Raw genomic sequence first — 26,780 nt, forward strand, 5'->3', positions numbered from 1 at the left:
GTATGTTAACAGATGGTTATTAGGCTTATTGTGTTGATCAATTTGTAATACAGAGAAATGCTGAATCACTATATTATATACCTGAAACTAATACTATACACAATAAAAAAAAGGGGGGGAGGGGAGTCTTCAAGAATTGAGAGCCATCAAGCTCATTATGGCATACACATGTTTTCCAAAATCTAATTTTTACCTAAAAGCTCCACTTTTATTATTGGCAACAAATATTATCAGTAGTTTTCCTTAGAGTGACAGGCTCACTTTGTTCATTTTTGCAAAAATATCTGCCAAATATCTAAGACTGAATAAGCATAGTTTGTCAAATATTCTTTCAAGTAAATACGACTCTTCCTGAAAAATTGCTAGTTTAGCTCAGAACTTAAACAATCACACATCCTACTTTAGTATGAAACAGAAGTGCTTTATGCACACTTTCTGTTTTGTTACACAGAATATTAAAAAGATTATACTTGAGGTTCATATATAATTAATTTTTACTGTTTCATTAAGACATTCTTAAGTAAAACTGACTCTTTTTTAAACTTTTGAGTATATACCAGCAAAAACAATGATTAATACTACAGCATGGTGCTACTGCCTTGGTTTATGATAAGGCTCCAGCAGTTTTAATCATCATTGCTTTTGCACCATCTAGAACAGCAGCAAAAGAACTGAAAGAGCAAACAGCATCTTAGTATTGCATGAAAGCGCTCTAACCTCTCACTTAGTTCCCCTGAAAGAGGCTTGATGATTGCTGGGGTTCCATGGGCCAAACTTTAAGAAACTCTAGGTCACACACCATATTTAAAAGTATTCTGAGGAAATGGCAATCCATTAAGGGACTGAGACTAACATAACACATATTTTACAGAACTAGGATCCACTTAACATGGCTTAACTGATCACATCTACTATTGGTCTCCTTTGAAAGCAGACTATAATCAGTGGACAGGACAGGGCATGAGAAAGAAACTTTGGTAACAGCAGCTAAAAAGAAAAAAGCAGCAAAAATCTGGACCATCGTCCTAGTGAGAGGAGGGGAGGTTTGGATAGGTATATACTTAAAATTTAATCCGTACACGAGCCAAAAGGTAAAGCCAAGAATAAAGGACATAAAATGCCCTGCATCCTAAGCAGAATTATCATCTCAGATCCAATTTCATTTCACTTACCCACCAATTTCCTCATCAAAAAAGTGAATAGAAAATTAATACCAATAAGTAGAGGGAGGTAGGTAATGCCTATCAAACAAATTGTACATAGCACTTCCTTCAGAGCAGACATATAGTCATTCTGCAGCTTAGCCTCCAGACTGCACGGTCCCCACACAGACTATATCCTAAATGGCACCAAGATCAAATTAGGGGTTTTGTATTGAGGCCAGGTGTCACACACCCTGTCATCAGCATGAGAAGAGTCCTACTTAGTGTCGCTGCTAGAATGTAAAACACTTTCCTCTTTTGGAGTTCCAAATCGGTAGTTTGGATGGCATCATCAACTCAATGGGCATGAGTTTGAGCAAACTCCAGGAGATAGTGAAGGACAGGGACGCCTGGCGTGCTGCAGTCCATGGGGTCGCAAAGAGTCTGACATGATTGAGCAACTTAACAACAACAACCAGATTTAGCATCTAGAAACAGAGGTGTCCACAGGCAGAATGATAAATGGTCTTCATTTGGAAGGATAGATGGCCTTCACTGTCCTTTTAAAGTGAGTGCCTCTGGGTATCAAGAACACATTGTTTATTTTCACTGGCCTAGGAAGTCTATCTCTGGGAATATATTACTAAAAATCATTCTAATTACAGACAAACAGCTAGCTGTTCACAGCAGACAAGCCAGTTACAGGGCAAGATGAAGTAACCATTGTCCATCTAATTGATGGATGAGAAACACTCATAATGACTATACAAGATACAAAAAAGCTCATGATGAATTGAAAAAGAAAATAGATTGACATCATGTAAAAGATAGAGGGGGAAAACCTCATTAATAGTGGTTGATGGTTAAGAATAAGCCATGGAACATTGTTCTAATTTTAACTGGTTGAATGTGGATCCTCAATAAATGGCAGGCATTGCTCTCGATGACTAACATATCAGTGAACATAATAAAGGCCCCTGCCCTCATGTAGCTTACACTGTGGCAGATGGAGACAAGACAAACTTATTTATTATGTCAAGCATGTAGTTTCTTTGAGGGTATTAAATTCTATCAAAAAAGAAGCACATGGAGAAAACTGGTTGAGAGTACTCAAATGTCACCTTCTCAACAAGGCCTATCCTGACTTCCCCCAGATCTATTTGATTAACTCTCATCTTTAAGTTTTTTATTGATGAGTAGGGTACTCTAGGCAGAAAAAATAGTCAGGGCAAGACACTAGGGTGGGAGTATGCCTGGTATTTTCAAAACATAGCAAAGAGGTCAAAAGAGAGTAGGTTCATACTATCCAAGGCATCTACAGATTCAATGCAATCCCTATCAAATTACCAATGGCATTTTCCTCAGAACCAGAACAAAAAATTTTAAGATTTGTATGGAAACACCAAAGACTCTGAGTAGCCAAAAGAATCTTGAGAAAGAAGAAGAGGGCTGGAGGGATCATGCTCTTTGACTTAAGGCTATACTATATAAGTTGTGTCTGACTCTTTGCGACCCCATGGACTATAGCCCGCCAGGCTCCTCTGCCCGTGGAACTGTCCAGGCAAGAATACTGGAGTGCATTGCCATTTCTTCCTCCAGGGAATCTTCCCAACCCAGGCATCAAACCCAGATTTCCCAAATTGTAGGGAGATTCTTTATTGTCTGAGCCACAAGGGAAGCCCCATATATATATTTTGCTGAGTCACATGAGTTGTGTCCGACTCTGTGTGACCCCATAGACGGCAGCCCACCAGGCTCCTCCGTCCCTGGGATTCTCCAGTCAAGAACACTGGAGTGGGTTGCCATTTCCTTCTCCAATGCATGAAAGTGAAAAGTGAAAGTGAAGTCGCTCAGTCGTGTCCGACCCCATGGGCTGCAGCCTACCAGGCTCCTCTGTCCATGGGATTTTCCAGGCAAGAGTACTGGAGTGGGGTGCCATCACCTTCTCCGCATATATATATTACTTGGCCATAAAAAAAGAATGAAATAATGCCACTTTAAGCAACTTGGATGGATATAGAGATACTCATGTATGGACGTGAGAGTTGAACCATAAAGAAGGCTGAGTACCGAAGAATTGATGCTTTTGAACTGTGATGTTGGAGAAGACTCTTGAGAGTCCCTTGGACTGCAAGGAGATCAAACCAGTCAATCCTAAAGGAAATCAGTCTGGAATATTCATTGGAAGGACTGATGCTGAAGCTGAATCTCCAATATTTTGGCTACCTGCTGTGAAGAGGTGACTCATTAGAAAAGACCTGATACTGGGAAAGGTGAAGGCAGGAGGAGAAGGGGACGACAGAGGATGAGAGGATTGGATGGCATCACCAACTTAATGGACATGAGTTTGAGCAAGCTCCAGGAGATGGTGAAGGACAGGGAAGCCTGGCATGCAGGAGTCCATGGAGTCACAAAGAGTCGGACACAACTAAGCAACTGAACAACAACAACAACAAAAGCAACAAGGATGGATATAGAGATTATCATATTAAGTGAAGTAAGTCAGACAGAAAAAGACAAACATCATATCAGTTCAGTTCATTTCAGTTCAGTCGCTCAGTCGTGTCTGACTCTTTGCGACCCCATGAACTGCAGCACACCAGGCCTCCCTGTCCATCACCAACTCCTAGAGTTGACTCAAACTCATGTCCATCGAGTCAGTGATGCCATTCAGCCATCTCATCCTCTGTTGTCCCCTTCTCCTCCTGCCCCCAATCCCTCCCAGCATCAGGGTCTTTTCCAATGAGTCAACTCTTCACATGAGGTGGCCAAAGTATTGGAGTTTCAGCTTTAGCATCAGTCCTTCCAAAGAACACCCAGGACTGATCATATGATACCACTTATATGTGGAATCTAAAAAGAAAAATGATACAAATGAACTTATTTACAAACCAGAAATAGACTCATAGACAGAAAACAAACTTGTGGTTACCAAAGGGGAGAGCAGGGATCAAAGAAGGACATAAATTCAGAGTTTGGGATTAATATATACACACTACTGCATATAAAATAGGTAATCAAAGACCTGCTATATAGCATAGGGAACTATACTCAATATCTTGTAATAACCTTTCATGCAAAAGAATCTGAAAAAGGAATATATACACATATACATATATGTAATTGAATCACTTTGCTGTACACTTGAAATCAATACATTATAAATTAACTATTCTTCAATTTTTAAAAAATATAAATATAAAAAATAGGTGTGGGCTCATCATTGAAAATTAGGGGAAATGCCTATTTCAATGAGGTGGACATGATAAAGTAGCATGTCTTATAGACTGTGCGGATAGTCTCTACCATTCTTGGATCATGAAAGCTATTCCAGTCAACTGCATATTGCTTTTCCCCTTCATGGAAGAGAGTTGGGCAAGGCCTTTCAAGGTGGCACAGAGGTGATCCTTCCCAAACAAGAGCATGTTTTGGAAAATATAACATCAAGGGCCTCACCACGCCCCTCGAATTTTCAAATTCCCACCCAGACTCAGTGATTGGTTCATCATTTCAGTGGTTTCTCCACTGTTCTTCTGGGCTTGAGACTTGTAAGTGAAGCAACTCTGGAAGTTTCCTTACCATTCTCACTCCGTAGCTTTGTCTTCTGCGCTGTCACGTCATTTGCTAATTGAGTCACTTCATCCAGTTTTGCATTTGCTTCTTTCAAGCGTTCCTCATACAGACTACAGAGCTTCTCAGCATTAGCCTACAAGTTGAGAAGGGAAGGTTGGACATGGTTTATAGAGAACCTGCTGAATTAGCTGCATAAGGAAGGAAGGGAGGGGTGGTTCCTAGGATCCTTGTGCTCTCCTCTGCCCTGAAAGTCACAGCTAGCATTGGAAAACCATACCTTCTAATTTTAAACAGCACGATACACTCAGAGTCTGGGCCCCTAAGGGGCCCAAACTTTTCAAATTATAGGTATTAATGGAAAAACAAGTCTCTGGTATTGGGGAATGTCTCTTAGAATTCTTTGCTTTTCAGAAGAAGGAAATGTGTCAAACACTGATGAAGTACATAATTACTTCCTGACATTATATATTTAACCATCTTTCCTTTCTTCTAGACTATAAGCTTCATGAGGATAGAGATTCCATCTGATCACAGATTATACCCCCTATGTCTAGAATAGTATCTAACACATACTAGGAGATCAATAAACAAGAGGGTAGTTCAGAGGGATGAGAAAGAAAGGATGGGAAGGATGGAGGAGGAAGGAAGGAAGTCCAGAGGGTTGACCAAGAAGGATAGGAGAAAGCAGATGAATCTGAGATACAGTAGCGTAATAACAGAAGTTTGAACTGAGAAAACGGGACCCTCCCAATCACTAAGGTTGTAGGCTCATGATTACCCTGTTGGGTTATCATTTCAATCCCAAACTCCAACTTCTCAGAATTGGTTGTTCATGTTTAAAGAAAATGATATGCTAAGTGACCTATCCACTTTTACCTGGCTTAAGTAACCAATCTAATCATCAAATTTTTGCCACACTGAAAACTAATGCCAATGACTTTGAAATTCAATATTTTCAGGACCAAGAGCTTCCAAATGTAAGATGGTGCTGGCCCCTTTACATAGCTGTAATTTTCATTCTTATCATTAATATGGTCGGAAATCATAAAGCGACACTGGCGGGACTTCACAGTTCTATGGATTTTACATTACTGGTTTTGTGTTTCGTTTTTTATGTGTATTAACTCTCAGTCCATATGAGACTTTCGTCTCTATAAAGAAATAGTGCTATGGAAAAAGGAGGGGAGATGTAGGGGAAGGGATAGCAAGAGAGAAGAAGGAGAGATGAGGAGATTACTTTGACAAAGAAAAGATCACATCAGTGGCATTTCAAGAAAATGGTGAAAACTGTGAAATCTGGTGGTAAACCTGATAGTCTTCAATGTTAAACTAATTTTTATGATATAGCAATGGCCAAGGAAGAGAAACATCTCCAGGATGATGCCAGGTTTGGTCCTTTGGGAAACTTCTGAGTCAGCAAAGACTTTGGAGCTCTCCAGCTGGAGCCTGTGCTGTGATGAAGATTGTTCTTTGTAAACTTACTCTATTTTATAGTTAGAAATGACTATTCTAACTTTTTTTATGGAAGACTCCTAAATTACATCTTATATCCCCAAGGCCAAATACAGTGCTTGACACAAAATAAGAAACTCAAATTACTACAAACTTTAGTGAGAGGTTGGCAAACAGACCCACTAAAGTTTACTTAGAGGTTACATTCAAGCTTTCCCTATAAACCTCAACCCCCAAATTGTTTTTTTTTAACTGGGTTGGTATATTATCCACTGATTAGCAAACAAGGGAAGAGGCCATTTGGAGGCTGACAAGAAATATCAGTAATTTTACTCACAGATATTGCACATCCATGTGCAATATCTGGTGGTGGATATGATACTAGACCTGGCAGAGACTCAATCAGCTTTCTGTACATCACAAAGGTTAGAACAATGATGTTCAATGCCAGGCACACTCAACTACCCACAATCTCCACTCATCACCAGAAGCTATAGAAACAACACAGGCAACAATTTCTAAATAGTCTGTAATTTCAAATATTTTGATTGTTGAATATGTTTGCTTTACTACTTCTGAAAGTAATCTGACAGTCAAAGTTGGCACACTCATTTTCCTCACAGTACTCCTCAGGAATTCAGATTGCCTCTGTTTTATAAATGAGGAAATGGTCAGAGAGGCTAAATACCTGGCCCAAATTTACACAGCTAGTATGTCTTGGGTTTAGGATTTGAACTGGTGCAAGAAAAGAAAAAGTCAGACACTAGATTCCTAAGCATCTGTTATATGAAGTAATAACAAAGGAAATGTTAAGGATTAATTGACTTAACATTCTAGTTGATTGAAATTGTCATGAATCCTGTGTGAAATTGGACTCCAGATCCAACTGCTGGATTCTGGAAGAAACTGAATAAAAATATGACTATGTGAGCCATTTTTGTTTTATGTTCTCTCCAATAATAAATGACCCGTGAATTAGATCAGGAGGAAGACAGCCAGATGTGAGAAATGCCACTTCTGCTTATGACCAGGAGTGTGCTCTACTGCACACCTGCTTGCTGAGGGTGAAAGAACACAGATCTCCATAAGACAGCTTAGTCAGTGTTGGGGGAATGGCAAGCAAAGGAGCCAGAGAATCCCCTGGTTTCAAGAGAAGCCTGTGTGATTAAGCCCTGCATGGCCCTGCACAGCTGCAGAGTAGGCAGCTACTGGGCAGGCATAAGACATTCGCCCTCAGGCACAGCCATGGTAGTTACCCATGGGCACTAACATTGGTATTGTGTTTTCAGTCGAAAAAGTGTTTTCATAAGCAGGATCTGCAAAGGCAATGTGATTGTTTATCTAAAAGTGGCCTGGACAGGGGCATGCCATTCAAAGGGTGGTACCCTCAGAAGTACTTCAAGTTTCAGCCTAAAATAGACACTAAATTTGATACCAAGAAGGAAGGGGTTAATGGAATAACGCATATTTATTCTGAAGCTGGTTCTTAAAATGACACATAAAAATGCTGCCTCCTAGAAATTCAGGAACCAATGGGAATTCAAAATAATCAAGATAATTGTGAGATTGCCTATAACTTCTAAATTGCCCTGGGCCTCTCTGTCAGCCTAATATGCTTTTGAAAATGCTTCGGTTTCCACTGTACCACTGAGTATTGGCATTTCTGGCATTATAATTCAGGAAAAGATGAAGTAAACAATTCAAGATAAAGTTCAGCAAAATGTATATGCCTATGAGAGTGAACAGAATCAATTTATCCCACCAAGAAATATGTAAGGCAGCAACAGAATGCCATCACCCACAGAAATACACAGGATTAGGGGTTGAGGCCCATCTCCGCCATATAATTTTTGTGACCCTGGACAAATGATTAAATCTATGAGCCGCAGAAATCCCAAGAGGCATATGTAGGAAACTGATGCTAGTAACTGAGTGTACAGATTACGGAAAGCACTTAGTCAACATGAGTAAAAGAAGACCTAGTTTCTGCCTTAGAGATGTCTTCTACTGAAGCAAACTGAAAAGATTACAATGCAGCAATACAAAGGGGATGGCAAAAGGGCTACAAGAATTCAGAAAAGAATTCAGGTAAAAATTTCAATAAGGGAAGTTGAACTTGAGCACTCCAGACAGACAGTTTAGTTTGGAAAAGGCATATTGGTGGGAAAATGGATATTTGATGGAAGGCAGGCATTCTAGCATGGCTGAAGTAGAGGGAGTAGGGAGTCTAGGAAACAAAGCTCTAGAATCTAAAACTGGCGGGAGGAGTAGAGTCAGATCATGGGCTGCAGGGTACCTTAAAGGGCAGAAGTGTGGATTTCACTCTGAAGCAAGGACATGATTCCACAGAGCCATGCATCTCTCAAAATATTCATATGGGCACTATTTTTAAAAGATTGGGGAAAAAAAGATAATTTAGAAAACACTGCAATAATCCAGTTAACAGATAATGAAATTTTTACATATGAGTGGGGATGGAATGAAAAATTACAAGACAGTACAAAATTGACCTTCTGTAAGCATTGATTGGAAAGCCAAGAACAGAGAGGAAACAAACAAACAGTTCTAGGCTGAGAGTCTGGGTGATGGAAGAAACAGGGTGCTGGTGGCAAAAATATTCACAGGAATTATATGTCAGCTTCAGGAGAGGCAAGTCTGGCTTTAGACATGCTACTTTGAGGAAAGAGAGACATTACTGATCTTTGCAAGAACCAATAAAGAAACTACTTTTGAGATGTGTGCTTAGTCACTCAGTCATGTCCGACTCTTTGCAGCCTCATGGACTGTAGCCCACCAGGCTCCTCTATCCAGGGGATTCTCCAGGCAAGAATACTGGAGTGGGTTGCCATGCCCTTCACCAGAGGATCTTCCTGACCCAGGGATGGAATCCAGGTCTCCTGCATTGCAGGCAGTTCTTTACTGTCTGAGCTACCAGGGAAGCCCAATCAGGGGAAATAAAAGACATTGCAGGAGTTAAAGGAGAGAGGAGGTAGTGAGATATACACTGACTTGTGGGAGCTAGTTTCCAAACAAGGCACACCAATGAGCCACACTCTCTAGTATCCACACCCATGTGCAGAACCTATCCTATGACTCATCACTCTTGGGAGTTACACAGAATCACTCCACCATATTGCAAGCCAACCTCACAAAAGTCTTTGCAGTTTCTGGTCTCTTGGAATACTTGCCTTTAATGCCCTGAATTACCGTGTAAGAAGTCTAACTCCCCAGTGACTACCACGCTGTGAGGAAAGTCAAGCTAGCTTACATGGAGAGGTCACAAGGAAAGAGACATTTCCAAACAGCCCTCAGCTGTCTAGCAAGCCCAGCCCAAGAGCCAGACAGGCGAGTGAATAAACCTTCAGATGACTTGAGTCTCAACCACCATCTGCGCTGAGCCTGTCAAGCCCCAGAACCAAGAGAGAAAATGATAAATTATTGTTTTAACTTCAAGGTTTTGAGGGTGATTTGCTACGTATCAATAGATAAATAGAACATTACTCTTTGGTCAAGGAGTCAGATTAAGACAGACATAGACAGGTTTTGCTTTTCTCTCAAAATACTACCCCTAATATGGAAAAGTCTGTTTTTATTTTTTTAATAGAGAATGATGGTTATGTGGAAGAATATTTTATTCTTTGGAGCAAGAATGAAAGAAACGGCTGAGTGAATATCTTATATATCTTATAAGGTGAAGAGAGAAGTTATAATAAATGGTCTTAATCTTATCAGTTAAGTGTTAACAAATTAGTAAAAGGATGGATTCAGGAAGGCAGGGTTGGAGTTTGAGGAAACATTTTTGTTTCTCTTTTAAAATAAAACAAGTTAGAAGAATAAGAACTTCTGAGCAGCAATGAAATTCCAGAGGAAGCTGGTAAGTATAAAATTAATACATAATTAGTATGGATTTATGGTGAATCTATCAATGCTCTTATGATTTTATGACTGCTACTCAAACATATAGCAACAGAAGAGTTCCTGAGGATGAATGAGAGGCAAAGAGTAAGGTCTTCTAGTGCTCACTTGGACTGATAAAGGAAGATAAAGCCTACAAGGGCAAGGAGTGAGAATGTTTTCATTGCTGAGTTGAAGACAGAATCCAAACAAAATGCAGCATACAGGAGAGACAGAGGAAGAGAGGTCCGAAGTCCTCACTAGATTTATATTTTATGATAATTGAAGGTGTGATGGCAGGGACAGTGGAGAGGAAAAAAGAGAAGGAAAAGCAGGGTAGTTGTGCTTCTTTCTAATTGATGTGCTATTTAAAGGAAATTAATACTAAACATTTCAGGAGTCACTCGGTATCTCTGAAGAAATTGTACATTTCTATGGTTGCCATCCTTAAAGATCAAGCTTTATTGTTGGTTTGTCTTCCCAGATGACTACAGATTCTGCTCACAGGAAGAATCTGGCACCAGTTATTTGCTCTGCATGACCTCAATCAAGGCTCCTCTCAGCTGCCAGCAGGTAAGGAGGTTCTTACCTGTGATCTGATACTAGTCATTTGAGATGAGAGCTGGCAGAGTAGAGATTAATGGGCTCGGTGAAGAAAGAACATGTGAAAATTCTCCTAGTGTTGGCTTATTAAAGAGATGCCAGAGGACACAAAGGAGAAAAAGTTCTTAACTTCCCCCAAAGCTGTTTGTACCACCATTTGTTCGGATGGATTTAAAGTTCCTGAGCCCCGCTTGGAGTGCTCCCAACTCAAAGCCATCCTTCAAGAGAGAAACACCACTGATGAATCTATTTGCAAAGCAGGAATAGAGATGAAGACATAGAGAACAGACTTGTAGACAGTCACAGGGAGGGAACGGAGAGGGTGGGATGAACTGAGAGAGCAGCTCTGACATATACACTACAGTGGGTAAAACAGACAGTTAGTGGGAAGCCGCTGTATGGCTCAGGGAGTTTAGCTCAGTGCTCTGTGACAACCAGGAGGAGCGAGATGGGGTGGGAGGCGGAGGCACAAGAGGGAGGGGACGTACGTGTACTTATAGCTGATGCTGGTTATTGCACCGCAGAGGCTAACACAACATTGTCAAGCAACTATCCTCCAATCGAAAAAAGAGAGACACACGCACACCATGCACAAGTTAGTGGCATCCGTTGTCCAGCCTACCTACTGTGTCATCACCAGAAAGACCCACAAGGAACACAGACTGGAATTCCAATAAGGTCAGAAACCATTGTCAGGCTACCTTCAGGGGATGGTCATGGGACTTTAGCAATGCCTGAGCTTAGACCTGATCTAGAGAGGAGCTGCCCCACGCCCGAGGTCAGAGGTGGCGGCCTAGAGGAGCTACTCCATGCCTGAGGTCAGGGATGCAGCCGAGAGGAGCTACCACACACCCGAGGTCAGGGGAGGCAGTCGAGAGGAACAATGCCACATCCAAGGAGCGGCGGCTGTGCGGGCAAAGGAGGGCCGAGAGGAGCTACTCCACGTTCAAGGTCAGGAGACGTGGCCGTGAGGAGATACCCCTCGTCCAAGGTAAGGAGCAGCGGCTGTGCTTTGCTGGAGCAGCCTTGAAGAGATACCCCATGTCCAAGGTAAGAGAAACCCAAGTAAGATGGTAGGTGTTGCAAGAGGGCATCAGAGGGCAGACACACTGAAACCATAATCACAGAAAACTACCCAATCTGATCACATGGGCTGCAGCCTTGTCTAACTCAATGAAACTAAGCCATGCCCTGTGGAGCCACCCAAGATGGGCGGGTCATGGTGGAGAGGTCTGACACAATGTGGTCCACTGGAGAAGGGAATGGCAAACCACTTCAGTATTCTTGCCTTGAGAACCCCATGAACAGTATGAAGAGACAAAATGATAGGATACTGACAGGGGAACTCCCTGGGTCGGTAGGTGCCCAATATGCTACTGGAGATCAGTGGAGAAATACCTCCAGAAAGAATGAAGGGATGGAGCTAAATAAAAACAATACCCAGTTGTGGATGTGATGGGTGATAGAAGTAAGCTCCGATGCTGTAAAGAACAATATTGCATAGGAAGCTGGAATGTTAGGCCCATGAATCAAGGTAAATTGGAAGTGGTCAAACAGGAGATGGCAAGAGTGAAAGTCGACATTCTAGGAATCAGTGAACTAAAATGGACTGGAATGGGTGAATTTAACTCAGTTGACCATTATATCTACTACTGTGGGCAGGAATCCATTGGAAGAAATGGAGTAGCCATCATGGTCAACAAAAGAGTCCGAAATGCAGTACTTGGATGCAATCTCAAAAACGACAGAATGATCTATGTTCATTTCCAAGGCAAACCATTCAATATCACTGTAATCCAAGTCTATGCCCCAACCAGTAACACTGAAGAAGCTGAAGTTGAAGACCTACAAGACCTTTTAGAACTAACACCCAAAAAAGATGTCCTTTTCATTATAGGGGACTAGAATGCAAAAGTAGAAAGTCAAGAAACACTTGGAGTAACAGGCAATTTGGGCTTGGAGTACACAATGAAGTAGGGCAAACGCTAATAGAGTTTTGCCAAGAGAATGCACTGGTCATGGCAAACACCCTCTTCCAACAACCCAAGAGACAACTCTACACATGGACATCACCAGATGGTCAACACCGAAATCAGATTGATTATATTCTTTGCAGCCAAAGATGGAGAAGCTCTATACAGTCAGCAAATCAAGACCGGGGGCTTACTGTGGCTCAGATCATGAACTCCTTATTGCCAGATTCAGACTTAAATTGAAGAAAGTGGGGAAAACCACTAGACTATTCAGGTATGACCTAAATCAAATCCCTTATGATTATACAGTGGAAGTGAGAAATAGATTTAAGGGACTAGATCTGATAGACAGACTGTCTGATGAACTATGGATGGAGGTTCGTGACATTGTGCAGGAGACGGGGATCAAGACCATCCCCATGGAAAAGAAATGTAAAAAAGCAAAATGGCTGTCTGAGGAGGCCTTACAAATAGCTGTGAGAAGAAGAGAAGTGAAAAGCAAAGGAGAAAAGGAAAGATATACCCATTTGAATGCAGAGTTCCAAAGAATAGCAAGGTAAGATAAGAAAGCCTTCCTCAGCGATCAATGCAAAGAAATAGAGGAAATCAACAGAATGGGAAAGACTAGAGATCTCTTCAAGAAAATTAAAGATCCCAGGGAACATTTCATGCAAAGATGGGCTCAAGAAAGGACAGAAATGGTAGGGACCTAACAGAAGCAGAAGATATTAAGAAGAGGTGGCAAGAATACACAGAAGAACTGTACAAAAAAGAGCTTCACGACCCAGATAATCATGATGGTGTGATCACTCAGACATCTTGGAATGTGAAGTCAAGTGGGCCTAGAAAGCATCACTGTGAACAAAGCTAGTGGAGGGGATGGAATTCCAGTTGAGGTATTTCAAATCCTGAAAGATGATGCTGTGAAAGTGCTGCACTCAATATGCCCCCAAATTTGGAAAATGCAGCAGTGGCCACAGGACTGGAAAAGGTCAGTGTTCATTCCAATCCCAAGGAAAGGCAATGCCAAAGAATGCTCAAACTACCACACAATTGCACTCATTGCACACACTAGTAAAATAATGCTCAAAATTCTCTAAGCCAGGCTTCAGCAATACGTGAACCGTGAACTTCCAGATGGTCAAGCTGGTTTTAGAAAAGGCAGAGGAACCAGAGATCAAATTACCAACATTCGCTGGATCTTGGAAAAAGCAAGGGAATTCCAGAAAAAAAACATCTATTTCTGCTTTATTGACTATGCCGAAGTCTTTGATTGTGTGGATCACAACAAACTGTGGAAAATTCTGAAAGAGATGGGAATACCAGACCATCTGACCTGCCTCTTGGGAAACCTATATGCAGGTCAGGAAGCAACAGTTAGAACTGGACATGGAACAACAGATTGGTACCAAATAGGAAAAGGAGTACATCAAGGCTATATATTGTCACCCTGCTTATTTAACTTATATGCAGAGTACATCATGAGAAATGCTGGGCTGGAAGAAGCACAAGATGGAACCAAGACTGCCAGGAGAAATATCAATAATCTCAGATATGCAGATGATACCACCCTTATGGCAGAAAGTGAAGAAGAACTGAAAACCCTTTGATGAAAGTGAAAGAGGAGAGTGAAAAAGCTGGCTTAAAGCTCAACATTTAGAAAACTAAGATCATGGCATCTCATCCCATCACTTCATGGGAAATAGATGGGGAAACAGTGGAAACAGTGTCAGACTTTATTTTGGGCGGCTCCAAAATCACTGCAGATGGTGATTGCAGCCATGAAATTACAAGACGCTTACTCCTTAGAAGGAAAGTTATGACCAACCTACATGGCATATTCAAAAGCAGAGAGATCACTTTGCCAACAAAGGTCTGTCTAGTCAAGGCTATGATTTTTCCAGTGGTCATGCATGGATGTGAGAATTGGACTGTGAAGAAAGCTGAGTGCCGAAGAATTGATGCTTTTGAAATGTGGTGTTGTAGAAGACTCTTGAGAATCCCTTGGACTGCAAGGAGATCCAAGCAGTCCATCCTAAAGGAGATCAGTCCTGGGTGTTCTTTGGAAGGACTGATGCTGAAGCTGAAACTCCAATACTTTGGCCACCTCATGTGAAGAGTTGACTCATTGGAAAAGACCCTGATGCTGGGAGGGATTGGGGGCAGGAGGAGATGGGGACGACAGAGGATGAGATGGCTGGATGGCATCACCAACTCAATGGAGATGAGTTTGAGTAAACTTGGGAGTTGGTGATGGACAGGGAGGCCTGGCGTGCTGTGATTCATGGGTCGAATAGAGTCAGACACGACTGAGCGACTAAACTAAACTGAGCCAATCTGAAGATGTCTAGCTTCCTTTAGCAGGTACTTTGAGTCACCAGTTTACTTTAACTTTCTCTCCCCTCCTATCCTCTGCTTACTTCCGTGTCCTAAATCCTCAAGGAGGGCTTGTAAATATTCTTTACCTTAGCTCTGGTCATCTGTTCAACTTGGGTCAGGAGATCGTTCACTTCCAGCTGCAGGTCACTCTTGTCTTTTTCCAGTGTCTGCTTGACCTGTTGTAAATTTTCTACCTGGCTCTCCAGCTCAGCCAGGCTATCTGCGTGTCTCTTCTTCAAAGAGGCAGAGGTTGCCTCAAAGTGCAGTGTGGCCTCTTCCAGGTCTCGGCGGAGCCTCTGGAATTTTGTTTCTTGTTTCTTAGTTATCTCCAGCTGAGCCGAACTGACACCTCCTGCCTCCTCCAGCCTCTCATTCATGTCTTCCAGCTCTCGGATGAGGTTAGCTCTCTCCCTCTCTACCTTGGCTCGAGTGGTCCTTTCAGCTTCCAATTCTTCTTTCAAAAGTTGTATCTGAGTCTATAGCAGCAAATAACTTTAACTTTCACTAAGCACTTACAGCATATTTTATATTCAAGAGCTCTACTGTATTTTTTTTTATCACAACTAAGCAAAACAACATAACACTTTTGGTTCTCGTTTATAGCTAAAGAAGACAGAATACAGAGAAATTAAGTAATTTGCTCCAAAGCAGTATCGAGACCAGAATTAAAATTTGTAATTCCTCCCAATTTCCCAGACCATGGTGATGAGCAACCTCATTAGATTATATACATGAAGAGGACATTTTAATAAAAAGCACTTTGCAAAGGACTAGAAAACATCTTTCATATTACAAGGAAACACTTTAAGGAAAGCTTATAAAAAATAACTTGATGAATTTTATATACAATACCTCATTTATCTGAAATTTATCTGAAAACCTTAACTATTGCCAACTTGGGCAAAAATCTCATCAATAGATTAAATACCCCTGAGTTCAAGCAGCTAACTCGTAAGAAACAGCATCAATTTAATTTTATACAAATTCTGACAAACTTGGTTACTTGTCTCTTAGTCTGAAGGTGATTTCAAGTAGCAGGAAAGTTGAAGTAACAAATTAAAATTGGTGGAGGAATGGGATTATTAATTGGGGTAGTAACCTGATATTATTAGAAGCAGAATTATAAGACAAAGAAGCAGTGATAGGAATTCTCAAGAGCGCAAAAGTCTTTTGGTGTAAGGGCAAAGAGCTTTACAAATCTCGGTAGCATCATTGTGGGACAGCACAGTAAAACTGATGATGGTCATTAACATCACCTTAAACAACTGGACATAGGTTAGGGCAGAAGGAAAAAGGAATGACATATTTTAGAATATACTTTTCTTTCCATTAAGTAAGAGTATGATTGCTAAGAGGAAGGTAATTTTTAGACCGAACCAAATAAATAAGGCTATCTAATCTGGATGAATTGTGACAGAGGTGCTAAAAAATTTATGATTTCCACACCCAACTAATCATGATCCCCTTACAATTAGTTATCTTGAGATACAATACCTTCATTCCAAACAATACTCTAACCAGGTCAAACATTTCTGAAACATTTCCTTAGAAATAATCTTTGGAACATTATTTTAAATCATCAGGGTAAGAAAGTTTGTATTTTGGATTGATTGAACATTTTTTTGGATCAACTATCATTTGAAGAGAAGTCTGGTAAATATGATAGACAACTGCTTGAAGATTGATAATGTCTGGAAGCACATCCATAAAGCAGGGAGACTGGCTGTATTTGACTCAAATGTCTCAGAAAGTAATAATCAGGAAAAAATTCCAAAATTATTTTGAGTAATAGTTACATTAATGAGATAACTATCTCGCTCCAAAGGAAAAGAACCCATCTCCATGTATATGTGAGGAGTTATATGGTTTAAATTATTTTATAATGTGGAAAAGACTCTTGAGGATCCCTCAGACTGCAAGGAGATCAAACCAGTCAATCCTAAAGGAAATCAACCCTGAATATTCATTGGTAGGACTGATGCTGAAGCTAAAGCTCAAATACTTTGGCCAAAGTACTGAATCAAGGAGCTGACTCGGTTGAGGGCAGGAAGAGAAGAGGGCAACAGAGGATGAGATGGTTGGATAGCAGCACCAACTTCCTATGAGTTTGAGCAAACTCCAGGAGAGAGTGAAGGACAGGGAGGTCTGGTGTGCTGTAGTCCATGGGGTTGCAAAGAGTTGGACATGACTTAGCAACTGAACAACATAATATGGTAATATATAATATACACTATGTGACTGTGTATAAAACAGTCACATAGTCTGAACTTATAAATAGCTGCTCATTATCAAATAACGTTTTGAGGCTACAAGTAGCTACAAAATAGATTTTCAGTGTAACTGTCTTACAATTACAAAGGCTAATCATCATGAAAAATTAAATTGTTAATACTGAATGCTTACCATGGGTCAGGCACTGAGCTTACCACTTAAATGTAGTTTCATTTTCGTTCAAACGTTGTCAGGAAGATTAATGAGTAAAAACACAGATGTCCTGTGTTTTAGTACAATGCCTAGTTTATGTCAAACATTCAACGTCTTAGCTATTTGTTTTTATTATCTTCATGATAAGGAAATCTAAGCTTAAGTAATATTCCCCAGAGTCACCTAACTGTAGAATGCCAGGTTACCTTCTCAACCAGTGTTCTTTCCTGCTTCTGTCGATAGTTGGCTAGGGTTATGGCTACCTTGGCAGAACATTTGTCACCGAAGCACCAGTCATCAACCAGGGATTGAACTACAGATGCACACAGGTATTTGATAAATGATCACCTGGAACTCTTTAACCATCTTCTGAAGCTGAGCCACCAGGTTTTTCTCATTCTCCACCTTTGACCTCATCTGATTCATTTCTAATTCTTTCCTGTTAGGGAAAGAGTCAAATGAAATTGCTCAGAGTAATAACATTTTGTTTAAATAGTCTTCAAATTATTGTAATAATATATGAAGCCATGCATTGTAAAAATTCAACTATTACATCTAGAGCTGAAGTCTCCTTGGCTATTATACCCAGCCTCTGTTCCTTCCCTAGAGGTAACCACCATAATTAATTTGATGTGGCTCCTTCTGGACATTTTTCTAAGTACTGACATATGTTTGTACTTATGTATCAGTAGGAACAGTTTCATTTTCTTTACTGTGAATGGTATAATATTACATACATTTAGATTTATAATTTCACATTTTTAATATTTATTGTATTTATTTGACTGTGCTGAATCTTGGTTGTGGCACTAGGAATCTTTTGTTGCAGTGCAGCTTCCTAGCTGTGGCTCACAGGCTCCAGAGCACAGGGATCAGCAGCTGTGGTGCCAGGCTTAGTTGCTCTGCGGCATTTGGGTCTCAGTTCCCCAACGAGGGATTGAATCCACATCTCTTGTATCGCGAGGCAGATTCTTAACCACTAAACCACCCGGGAAGTCCCTGTGCAACATTTTTAACCCAATAACACACGGAGATTTTTCCACTTGGGCCTACACATAGATTTGTTATTGTTTCGTCACTAAGTCGTGTCTGACTCTTTTGTAACCCCAAAGACTACAGCTAGCCAGGCTCCTCCTCCTGAGATTATTTCTCTACGTGGGCTTTCCTAGGCAAGAAAACTGGGGCAGGTTGCCATTTCCTTCTCCAGGAGATCTTCCTGATCCAGGGATCGAGCCCATGTCTCCTGCTTGACCGTTAGATTCTTTACCACTGAGCCACCACAGAAGCACACACGTAGATTACTTCACTTGGACGTTAACTGTGAAATACTAGTCTATGACTTAAATATTATGCGGTTTTCTTATCTACTTCCCTATTAATAAGCACTGAGTTTTCCCCCTAAATTTTACTTTTACAAATAATGCGGTTCATCTGGGGCACCCTTGTGTACATGTGAGTGTTTCTAGAGTGGATACTGAGCAGGGAATTGCTGCGTCAGTTATAGGTATGTATCTAAAAACTGTTAACTTTGGCCTCCAATAGCAGTGTGAGGTTATTTCTCTACATTCACATTTAATATTAGCACACTTCTAGTGTGTCCTTGTTTTATTATGAATGTCCTTAAACAAGTGTCCTTGTTTACTAGTAACTAGCATGTTATCAACTATGAGGATTTTAAAATGGGCAATTAAAAAAATAAATAAATAAAATGGGCAATAAAACAAATGACCTCACTTGTGTCCTTTGTCCATTTTTCTGTTAGGTTGTTCATCTAATTATTGAATTACACATTTTCCTTTAATATTCTTGATATTTATTTTTTGATATCTGCTTCAAATTTGTTCCAATTTCATTTATGTTGGCTTTTGCCACTAAATGTTTTAAATGCTGATGTATTAACATCAAGTTTATCAATACAGTCCTTTTATGCCTTTGGATGGGGTTTGTGACTTATTCAGGAAGTCTGGCCTGCCAATTTCCTAAGACTTACCACCCATATTGTCTTAATTGTTTTTTTTTTTTTAACTGAAGAACATTTAACATGAGATCTACCCTCTCGACAAATATTTAAGTGCGCAGCGCAATATTAACTATAGGCGGAACATCACACAGATCTCTAGGACTCCGTCATCTTGCCTAATGGAAGCTTTATAACCACTGAACAGCAACCCTGCATTTCCCTTGCCTCCCAGACCCTGGCAACCACCATTCTACTCTCTGTTTCTAGGAGTTTGACTGTTTTTAGATGCCTCCTATAAATGGAATCATGCAGCATTTGTCCTTCTGTGGCTGACATTTAATTTAGCATAAAGTCCTTCAGGTTTATCCCTGTTGTCACATAGGGCAGGAATTCCTTTAAAAAGTGGCCGAATAATAATCCATTAAATGTATACATCACATTTTCTTTATTCATTCATTCAATCAATGGGCATTTAGGTTGTTTCTACATCTTGGCTATTGTGAATAATGCTGCAACTTCTAATGATTTTATAGCTTTATTTTTGCATTTAATTCTTTAATGCAATTGGATTGTGTGTGTGAATAGCATGATGAAGAAATTTAACTTTTATCTCATAAGATGAATAGCTAATAATCTTGGCACTATTTATTAAGTATTCTATCCTCTCATCATCATTTGAAAATGCCACATTTTCATATATTAAGTTTTAATATATACACAGGTCCATTTAAAGAAAAGGTTGTATAATAAATTCATAATTTCCTCAAAACACAGGTTTCTAAAATGCCAGCGCTCTTTGACCTGTGGCCTACAAGGACATGGAGTATCATTTCACTTTGTCAAACTGAAACACAATCTTCAAAATTAAATGCCGAAGGAACTGTATCATCATTTTGCCTTTCACTATTCCACTACATTCATAGGGTTACTTATTTCATCTTTTCCAAACACCTACCAAGTTCAATAAGTTATTAATAAGCTATTAATCAAGTCTACAAACACCTATCAAGTTTAGTAACTTATTGATAGGCTATTAATCCAGTCTGACCACAAGCATGCATCATGGAAACTTGTATACACAGATGGGAAAACCAGAAGCTCATAGCTGCTCATTGATTCTCTTCACCAGTATGCTCTCCACTTCAGACAAGCCTTATCTTACTCTTAGATTTCACTGTTTCCCTTTCTTATTTGATTTATTTAAAATAACTTGAAAATCCCTAGAAGATTTAGAAGAAAGTCTAGCTAAACAGAGGGAGACAAAAGGGACAAGGTAAGAAAATCTGTTTCAATGAATAATGAAGTTCAACTGAGGGGGCCATCTTGCCCTGAGCTCCTTGGGAATCTGCGTGAACTGAAGGTCTATTCATTTTGATTATGCTTTCAATTTTAAAGTTTAATACTTTAAAAGTAAATTACTAGACCAAAAAGGTTGTATAAATTACTAGACCAAAAAAGTTGTATAAATGTCTAATGAAGTTACATCTGGCATATAAGTTTTGTTTTGTTTTTAAAAATGATCAGAGGGTATATGGGACTTCACATTAGAATTTACTTTTGATTTACTTTTTTACTTTAGGCAATTGATCTCATGAGTAAAAGAAGTGAGCCTCTTTTATTTTTTGACTTGTAACTTCAAATTCTAATAATTTGCATCTGCTATGCCTTACACCTTTCATTCACATCTGCTAGTCAGACTTCTCAGTCACTTTCTTGCAGGTTATTATATAATTATAAAAAGAAGAGTAATATCATAAAGTCTAGCAAAAAATAAAAATCCCTCAACTTCCTAGGCTTGTTATCCTTTTTATCCTCCCCTGCAGGTCTTGAGATATCTGGCCCTAGGGTCACAGGGATAAACACCATGAGAGAACTGTCTCCTTCAATATAAGGTCTCCCAGAATCTTGTGTCCACAGAAAGGTGGCTCACCTCCTCAGCTTTTCTGCTAGTTGCAGTTGCCTGCTCTCCAGGTCCTCCATGCTCTCCTGGTTCAGCTTTAACTCGCCCTCCACTTTGCACTTTTCCTTCTCACAGTTCATTCTCGCTTTGCTCTCCTGCTCAAGGGCACCCTCAAGCTGACAAAAGGAGATGTTTAGGTTAAGTTTATACTTTACAGATGTGTTCATTAACCACTTACCTTCTGGAAAAAGAAAGAAAAATATAAGCAGAGTCTGCAAATGATGCCCAGTCATATAGATATTTTAAAATAAATGTTGCACACATCAATGGGATTACAAAAGAATCTAGAAGTCACCGACAAAGGAAATCTTTAGAGATTAAGGAATACGTGCTCTAGAATACAGAAAAAACAAATAATAAATGCCTAGTGAGACCCTGTTTGATAGCTTTCCACTGATGAGAAGCTCACTTCTTCACATGGCAGCTCATTTCATGGGTGGATAAGTCCATTTACTCAGGAGTGCTTCCTTGTAAGAGGCCAAAATAGTCCCTGTAAATCTGTCCCACAAATCTAGGCTCTGCTCCCTGGAGCAACACCAAGCAAATCTGTCTCCACGTGACCATTCATGAATATTAGGCAGCTGTCCTGAGTCTCCTAACTCAGCATCACTGACCATTTCAAATGCACCTCACACAACATAATTTCCATACTCTCCTTCACCACTCTGGTACCCTCTCTGGTCCATAGCATTATGTCATCTTCTGGTACCTCCAGCAAGGTGGCCAGAATACTACAGTTCTGTCCGAATTAGTGTTGCCAACAATGATATTGAGGTCAGTTAGCAAGAGGCAAAATAATAGTTACAATATGGCTATTTTTCCCTGATATATTAACTTTGCCATAATAGAAGCTATTTCCTGTAAGCAGCGAAAGATATAAAATTCAAATAGGGGAGAAGGGAGAATTTCTGGAAGGTGTATGCAAAACCAAAAAATAAATGAACTCTAGGAGAGAACAAGTGTGTGAAAATACATGTGTGAGAGTGTGTGTGTGTGTTGTGTACACACACCAGCAAATTCCCATACTGAGGCTTTGTTTCAGTACTTTGGCCCCCTCATGAGAAGAGTTGACTCATTGGAAAAGACCCTGATGCTGGGAGGGATTGGGGGCAGGAGGAGAAGGGGACGACAGAGGATGAGATGGCTGGATGGCATCACTGACTCGATAGACGTGAATCTAAGTGAACTCCGGGAGTTGGTGATGGACAGGGAGGCCTGGCGTGCTGCGATTCATGGCGTCGCAGAGTCGGACACGACTGAGCGACTGAACTGAACTGAAGATATATATCCATGGAAATAGGAAGAGAAGTGAGACAACTAATAGGTAACAGAGGAAAATTGATAGAGAGGCACGAGGAAAAAGAAGCAGATAAAAAAAAATCTAACCACACTTGCCAGCAATTTTATAAAAGCTAAGCTTTGAGGACTAATAAAACAGTGAATGCATACACTCTTTGTCAGCTGGGGAGGAGACAGGAAGAGTGATGAACCTACCCACTGAGACTGGTCTGAAACATCTTTATTTCACAGGGTTTTGGAAGCAGAACAGAAGCACCATCTCCAGAATCTCACAAGTATATTCCGATAGCGTTGGTAGAACACAGCTTGCGACTTACATATCTTTCTTCTATAACAAACCTCAGTGCACTGCTGGAGACATGGGGCCTTTAAGCAATCCTTCAGTGCTAGCGTCAGATAGAGCACCAGCACATTTGCGGGGCCAAACACCAGGTTCTGTGGGGAAGTCAGTCATGTAGAGTGCTCCCGCCTCACGATTCATCTCAGTAATCTCCCACTGCCCAGGGTTGTTACGAAAGTTTCATTTAACAACAGACAGAACACATACCAGGGCCTCTCTTCCACTGTAGCGGTTCACCTCTGTTTCTAAATGAGGGAAATGAACCATGCTACTAAGTTTTCATGAAAATGTCAAGATAAATTAACTAAGTAAAAAGTGAAAGTTTCTATAGATGTAGACAGGCAGCTAACTAGGCAGACATATCACTCCTGACCTCATTCACTCGCTGCTCCAGTGTCAACTTGGCCTTGCTCAGGGTGTGGAGTTTCTCCTCCTCATTGTGCAAGTCCTCCAGGGTCTGCTGGTGGGTCTCCTGTGCAGCCCTGGCTGCTCGATGCAGTTTGCTCACATCCTCATTGAGAGACTCCACCTCCTCAGTCAGGTTCTTGACCTGCCGGGAGAAAACAACAGCTCCATGAGAACCGCTCCTGGAAGCAGGGGCATAAATGCGAAGGGCCATCTTCTCTCTTTTCTAGGACCAAAAATCTCATGACATATCCACTGTCATAAGGAATCACATGTAGCCAAATTTCTGTTGGACGTTTTAAAACTCTAAATTCGCATTTTCTTTTACACACAGACACGAATGATCTGTTATCTCTCACAGCCAGGGAATGGGGTGTTCTGGTTAATCAAATATCAGCGTAGGTCCATGGACGGCCAGTTTTCAGTGTCATGCCATTCTATAACAAGAACACTACTAATTTTGCTTTCTTTTAAGTATTCAGGGCACACATTAATCTTGTTATGCCTCAGGATCCTAAGAAAGTGGCAGTTAGAGAAGAGGTCCAGCAGATAAAATAGGCAAAAATGGAAGCCATTTATATCAGGCCCATTGGCTTTTTATGAAAGGGACCCATGTACAAGAGTTGCTATTTAATCATCTGCCAAAATTACGCTATTATTCTGGATGCTTTTTTCAATCAAATGTTTGATACAGATTCCTTAGCTAACTTCAGTCTATATACAGATACACAAGTTAAAAACCTCAAAGAAAACGAAAAAAGTTTTAGCTGGAATTAAAATGACATCTGAAGGTCAAACTCCAAGTTAACAACTGAGGTGGGGACTAAGATACATACCAAACCACCTTTCAGTAAGCTGCATCCTGCTCCCTCTCCTTCCAAAAAATAATTCTTAGAGGCCCAGTGAAACCGTTTTACTCTTTCTATCAGATTTCAGATGCAATAAGATCAGAACAAATGAAAATGTTTCATTTGGGAGATTAAGCAGGGTTCCATAAATTCAAGCTGGAAATTTGAATTAGGTCCTCATTCGATGCCAGTTCTGACTTCAAGGGCCATAAATTGCAGACCACTATGTTCATTAATTTAAACAAAGCAAGCCTGGTTCCAGAGCCCAGTCGGGAGTCTGGAATTGAGGCAGCTAGACCTTCCTGACAATGTAGGAAAAGTACCTTGAGCTCTGTAGCGTGCTTCTCCTTCTGTGACTTCGCCAATAGCGTTTCCAGGTCATCGATTTCTTTCTTCAACTCAGAACATTCATCTTCAAGTTTCTGCCCCCTGGCAGTCAGCTTGGAATTTATCTCCTCTTCTTCCTCCACCCGCGCAGACAGCGCCTTGACGCTGGCCTCCAGCTGGATCTTGGATTTAATCAGCAGCTCGCACTGCTCTTCAACATTTGCCAGGGTCTCTCGCTCCTGCCATGATGAGGAGAAAATTGTTGCCAACAGCTGGAAGTAATTTATCAGCCAGGAGAAATGCTGCTTAACACATAGCAAAGAGATAATTGCCTGCCCTCTGTCCAGCACTTTCACCTATCTTTCCTAAGCAGTTGAAATAATATTCCCAGTTCCCCAATCCTATTGTTGACAAGTGGCGGAGTTGCTTGTGTTTGGAGGTGCTTTCAATCTTTCAGGCCATTCACTAGATTAGATTACCTCTTCTAAAGCACTTAATAGAATCCTAGTGGCCTAAAGGAGCTAACATGCCTCCAAAAATCAGCAGTGTGCTGATTAAATCACAGCTACTGGAAGCATCCCTGTGGGCATATAGTTTGAGGGTGGTACCTGCTCAGAATACAGTCTTTTTGAGGAAAGCTCTGTCCCCTCAGACAATAGAATATTTATCATATTATTATAAGGGTCCGGATGCACTTGTTTAGTATATAAACATCTTCTAATAAATAGAGCTGGGCTGTATATTATTCATAGGTTGAATTTAGAATTCATGACGTTTCTTGCACATCACTAACTAGATTTCACTATTATTTCCAACTAAAATCTTTTTCTCAATGGTTCTGCCAGCAGTAAATTCCACAAGTTATACACAGAGAGTGCAAAATCCTCCTTCCTTTCATCTTTTCAAACATACTGCCTCCAACCCTTGCTGAGTGCCCCACTGTTTCAGTATTATGGACTAAGTCAAAAACGAAGGGGCTGAGTCCTTTTGCTACAAAAGCACCTTTTGTAACTTTGAACTCCTCTCATTTGTCTCCATTTAGAGGTTAAATGAAATCTCTTCTCTGTGAGCAAGTTCTTAATTACTGTAGGTCTTATTGAGATATAACTTCACTCCTATCTCTATCTTCCATCTCTAGACCTCATCCATCCTCTACAATTTTGATAACCTATCACCTAACTAGTTGCTGCTAAGTCACTTCAGTCGTGTCCGATTCTGTGTGACCCCATAGACGGCAGCCTACCAGGCTCCCCCATCCCTGGGAGTCTCAAGGCAAGAACACTGGAGTGGGTTGCCATTTCCTTCTCCAACCTAACTAGTTACTTGGCATAAATTGTTGCATCTACTTAGACCAAGAGCAGAAAAAAAAAAACAAAAATCCAGGCTACTGTTTTCTGGCTATCTCTCATCCTATCTGTCCAACAGGTGGGGCTCAAGGAGGCACAGATGGGAGACATATAGCGTAGTGAATCTCCAACATCACTGAAGACCAAGAGAAGGGCTAAGTAAAAACAAAAATATGGAAGCAAAAGGATTTATGCAAATCAGAGAAGTTCCAATGCTTGAGCAACAAGGGGGACATTTGATCTCAGTTCACCCCAGCTGACAAGTAGAACAGCTGTTTGCTCTCTTCCATTCAGCATGTGTATAGGACCTGTCACCATCACCAAATGAAGAGGACAATCCAATCGACCATCATCGATCCCTCATTAAACATGACAGCGTGTCTGAAGCCAGCCAAGCAGTGGTGTAACAGTTTAACAGCAGGGACATCCTTTCCCCTGTAGTAATTTTCTCACGTACTTGCAGTGCTAATTGAAATGGGTTCACTCAGTTTTGAGTTAGTGAATGATTTTAAAAGAATCTTTATTTCCTTGATTTGTACTGTATTGAGCTGTGTTTCTTAAAAATTAACAATAATAAAATATTTCATAGCCAATTCAGCTTTTTAAATTAATTACAATTTGAACCCATCTCAGCCTTCCTGGATTTGCCCTGGAATTGGCTTCATGTATTTCCTATGCACTTTGATCATATATCCCAGACTTTTACCCTCCACTCCCTTCAAAAGTCGAGTCCTTTTCTATCCCTACATCAGCCCAAGTAGCACTGGCCACTCTTTGTTGAGAGAAAGAATGATGAAAACTAGGAGGCTGGGTCTTATTCAAACCTGCCTTTCTCTTATTCAAACCTGCCTTTCT

The 26,780-nt window shown here is 40.5% G+C and overlaps 1 protein-coding gene across 1 annotated transcript in view; it reads right to left on the reverse strand.

Moving 5' to 3' along the window:
• The window catches only part of MYH15 (myosin heavy chain 15), a 142,123-nt gene that overhangs the window by 43,684 nt on the left and 71,659 nt on the right, over nt 1-26,780 (reverse strand). Inside the window, exons 23-28 of the mRNA XM_069552446.2 lie at nt 24,576-24,818; nt 23,373-23,549; nt 21,331-21,476; nt 17,789-17,879; nt 15,103-15,492; nt 4,722-4,848 (exon numbers count right to left, since the gene is read on the reverse strand). Coding sequence (XP_069408547.2) covers nt 4,722-4,848; nt 15,103-15,492; nt 17,789-17,879; nt 21,331-21,476; nt 23,373-23,549; nt 24,576-24,818 — 1,174 coding nt within the window. The remainder of the gene's footprint in view (nt 1-4,721; nt 4,849-15,102; nt 15,493-17,788; nt 17,880-21,330; nt 21,477-23,372; nt 23,550-24,575; nt 24,819-26,780) is intronic.

Source organism: Ovis canadensis, chromosome 1 (genome assembly GCF_042477335.2).
Source record: "Ovis canadensis isolate MfBH-ARS-UI-01 breed Bighorn chromosome 1, ARS-UI_OviCan_v2, whole genome shotgun sequence".
Taxonomy (NCBI): Eukaryota; Metazoa; Chordata; class Mammalia; order Artiodactyla; family Bovidae; genus Ovis; species Ovis canadensis.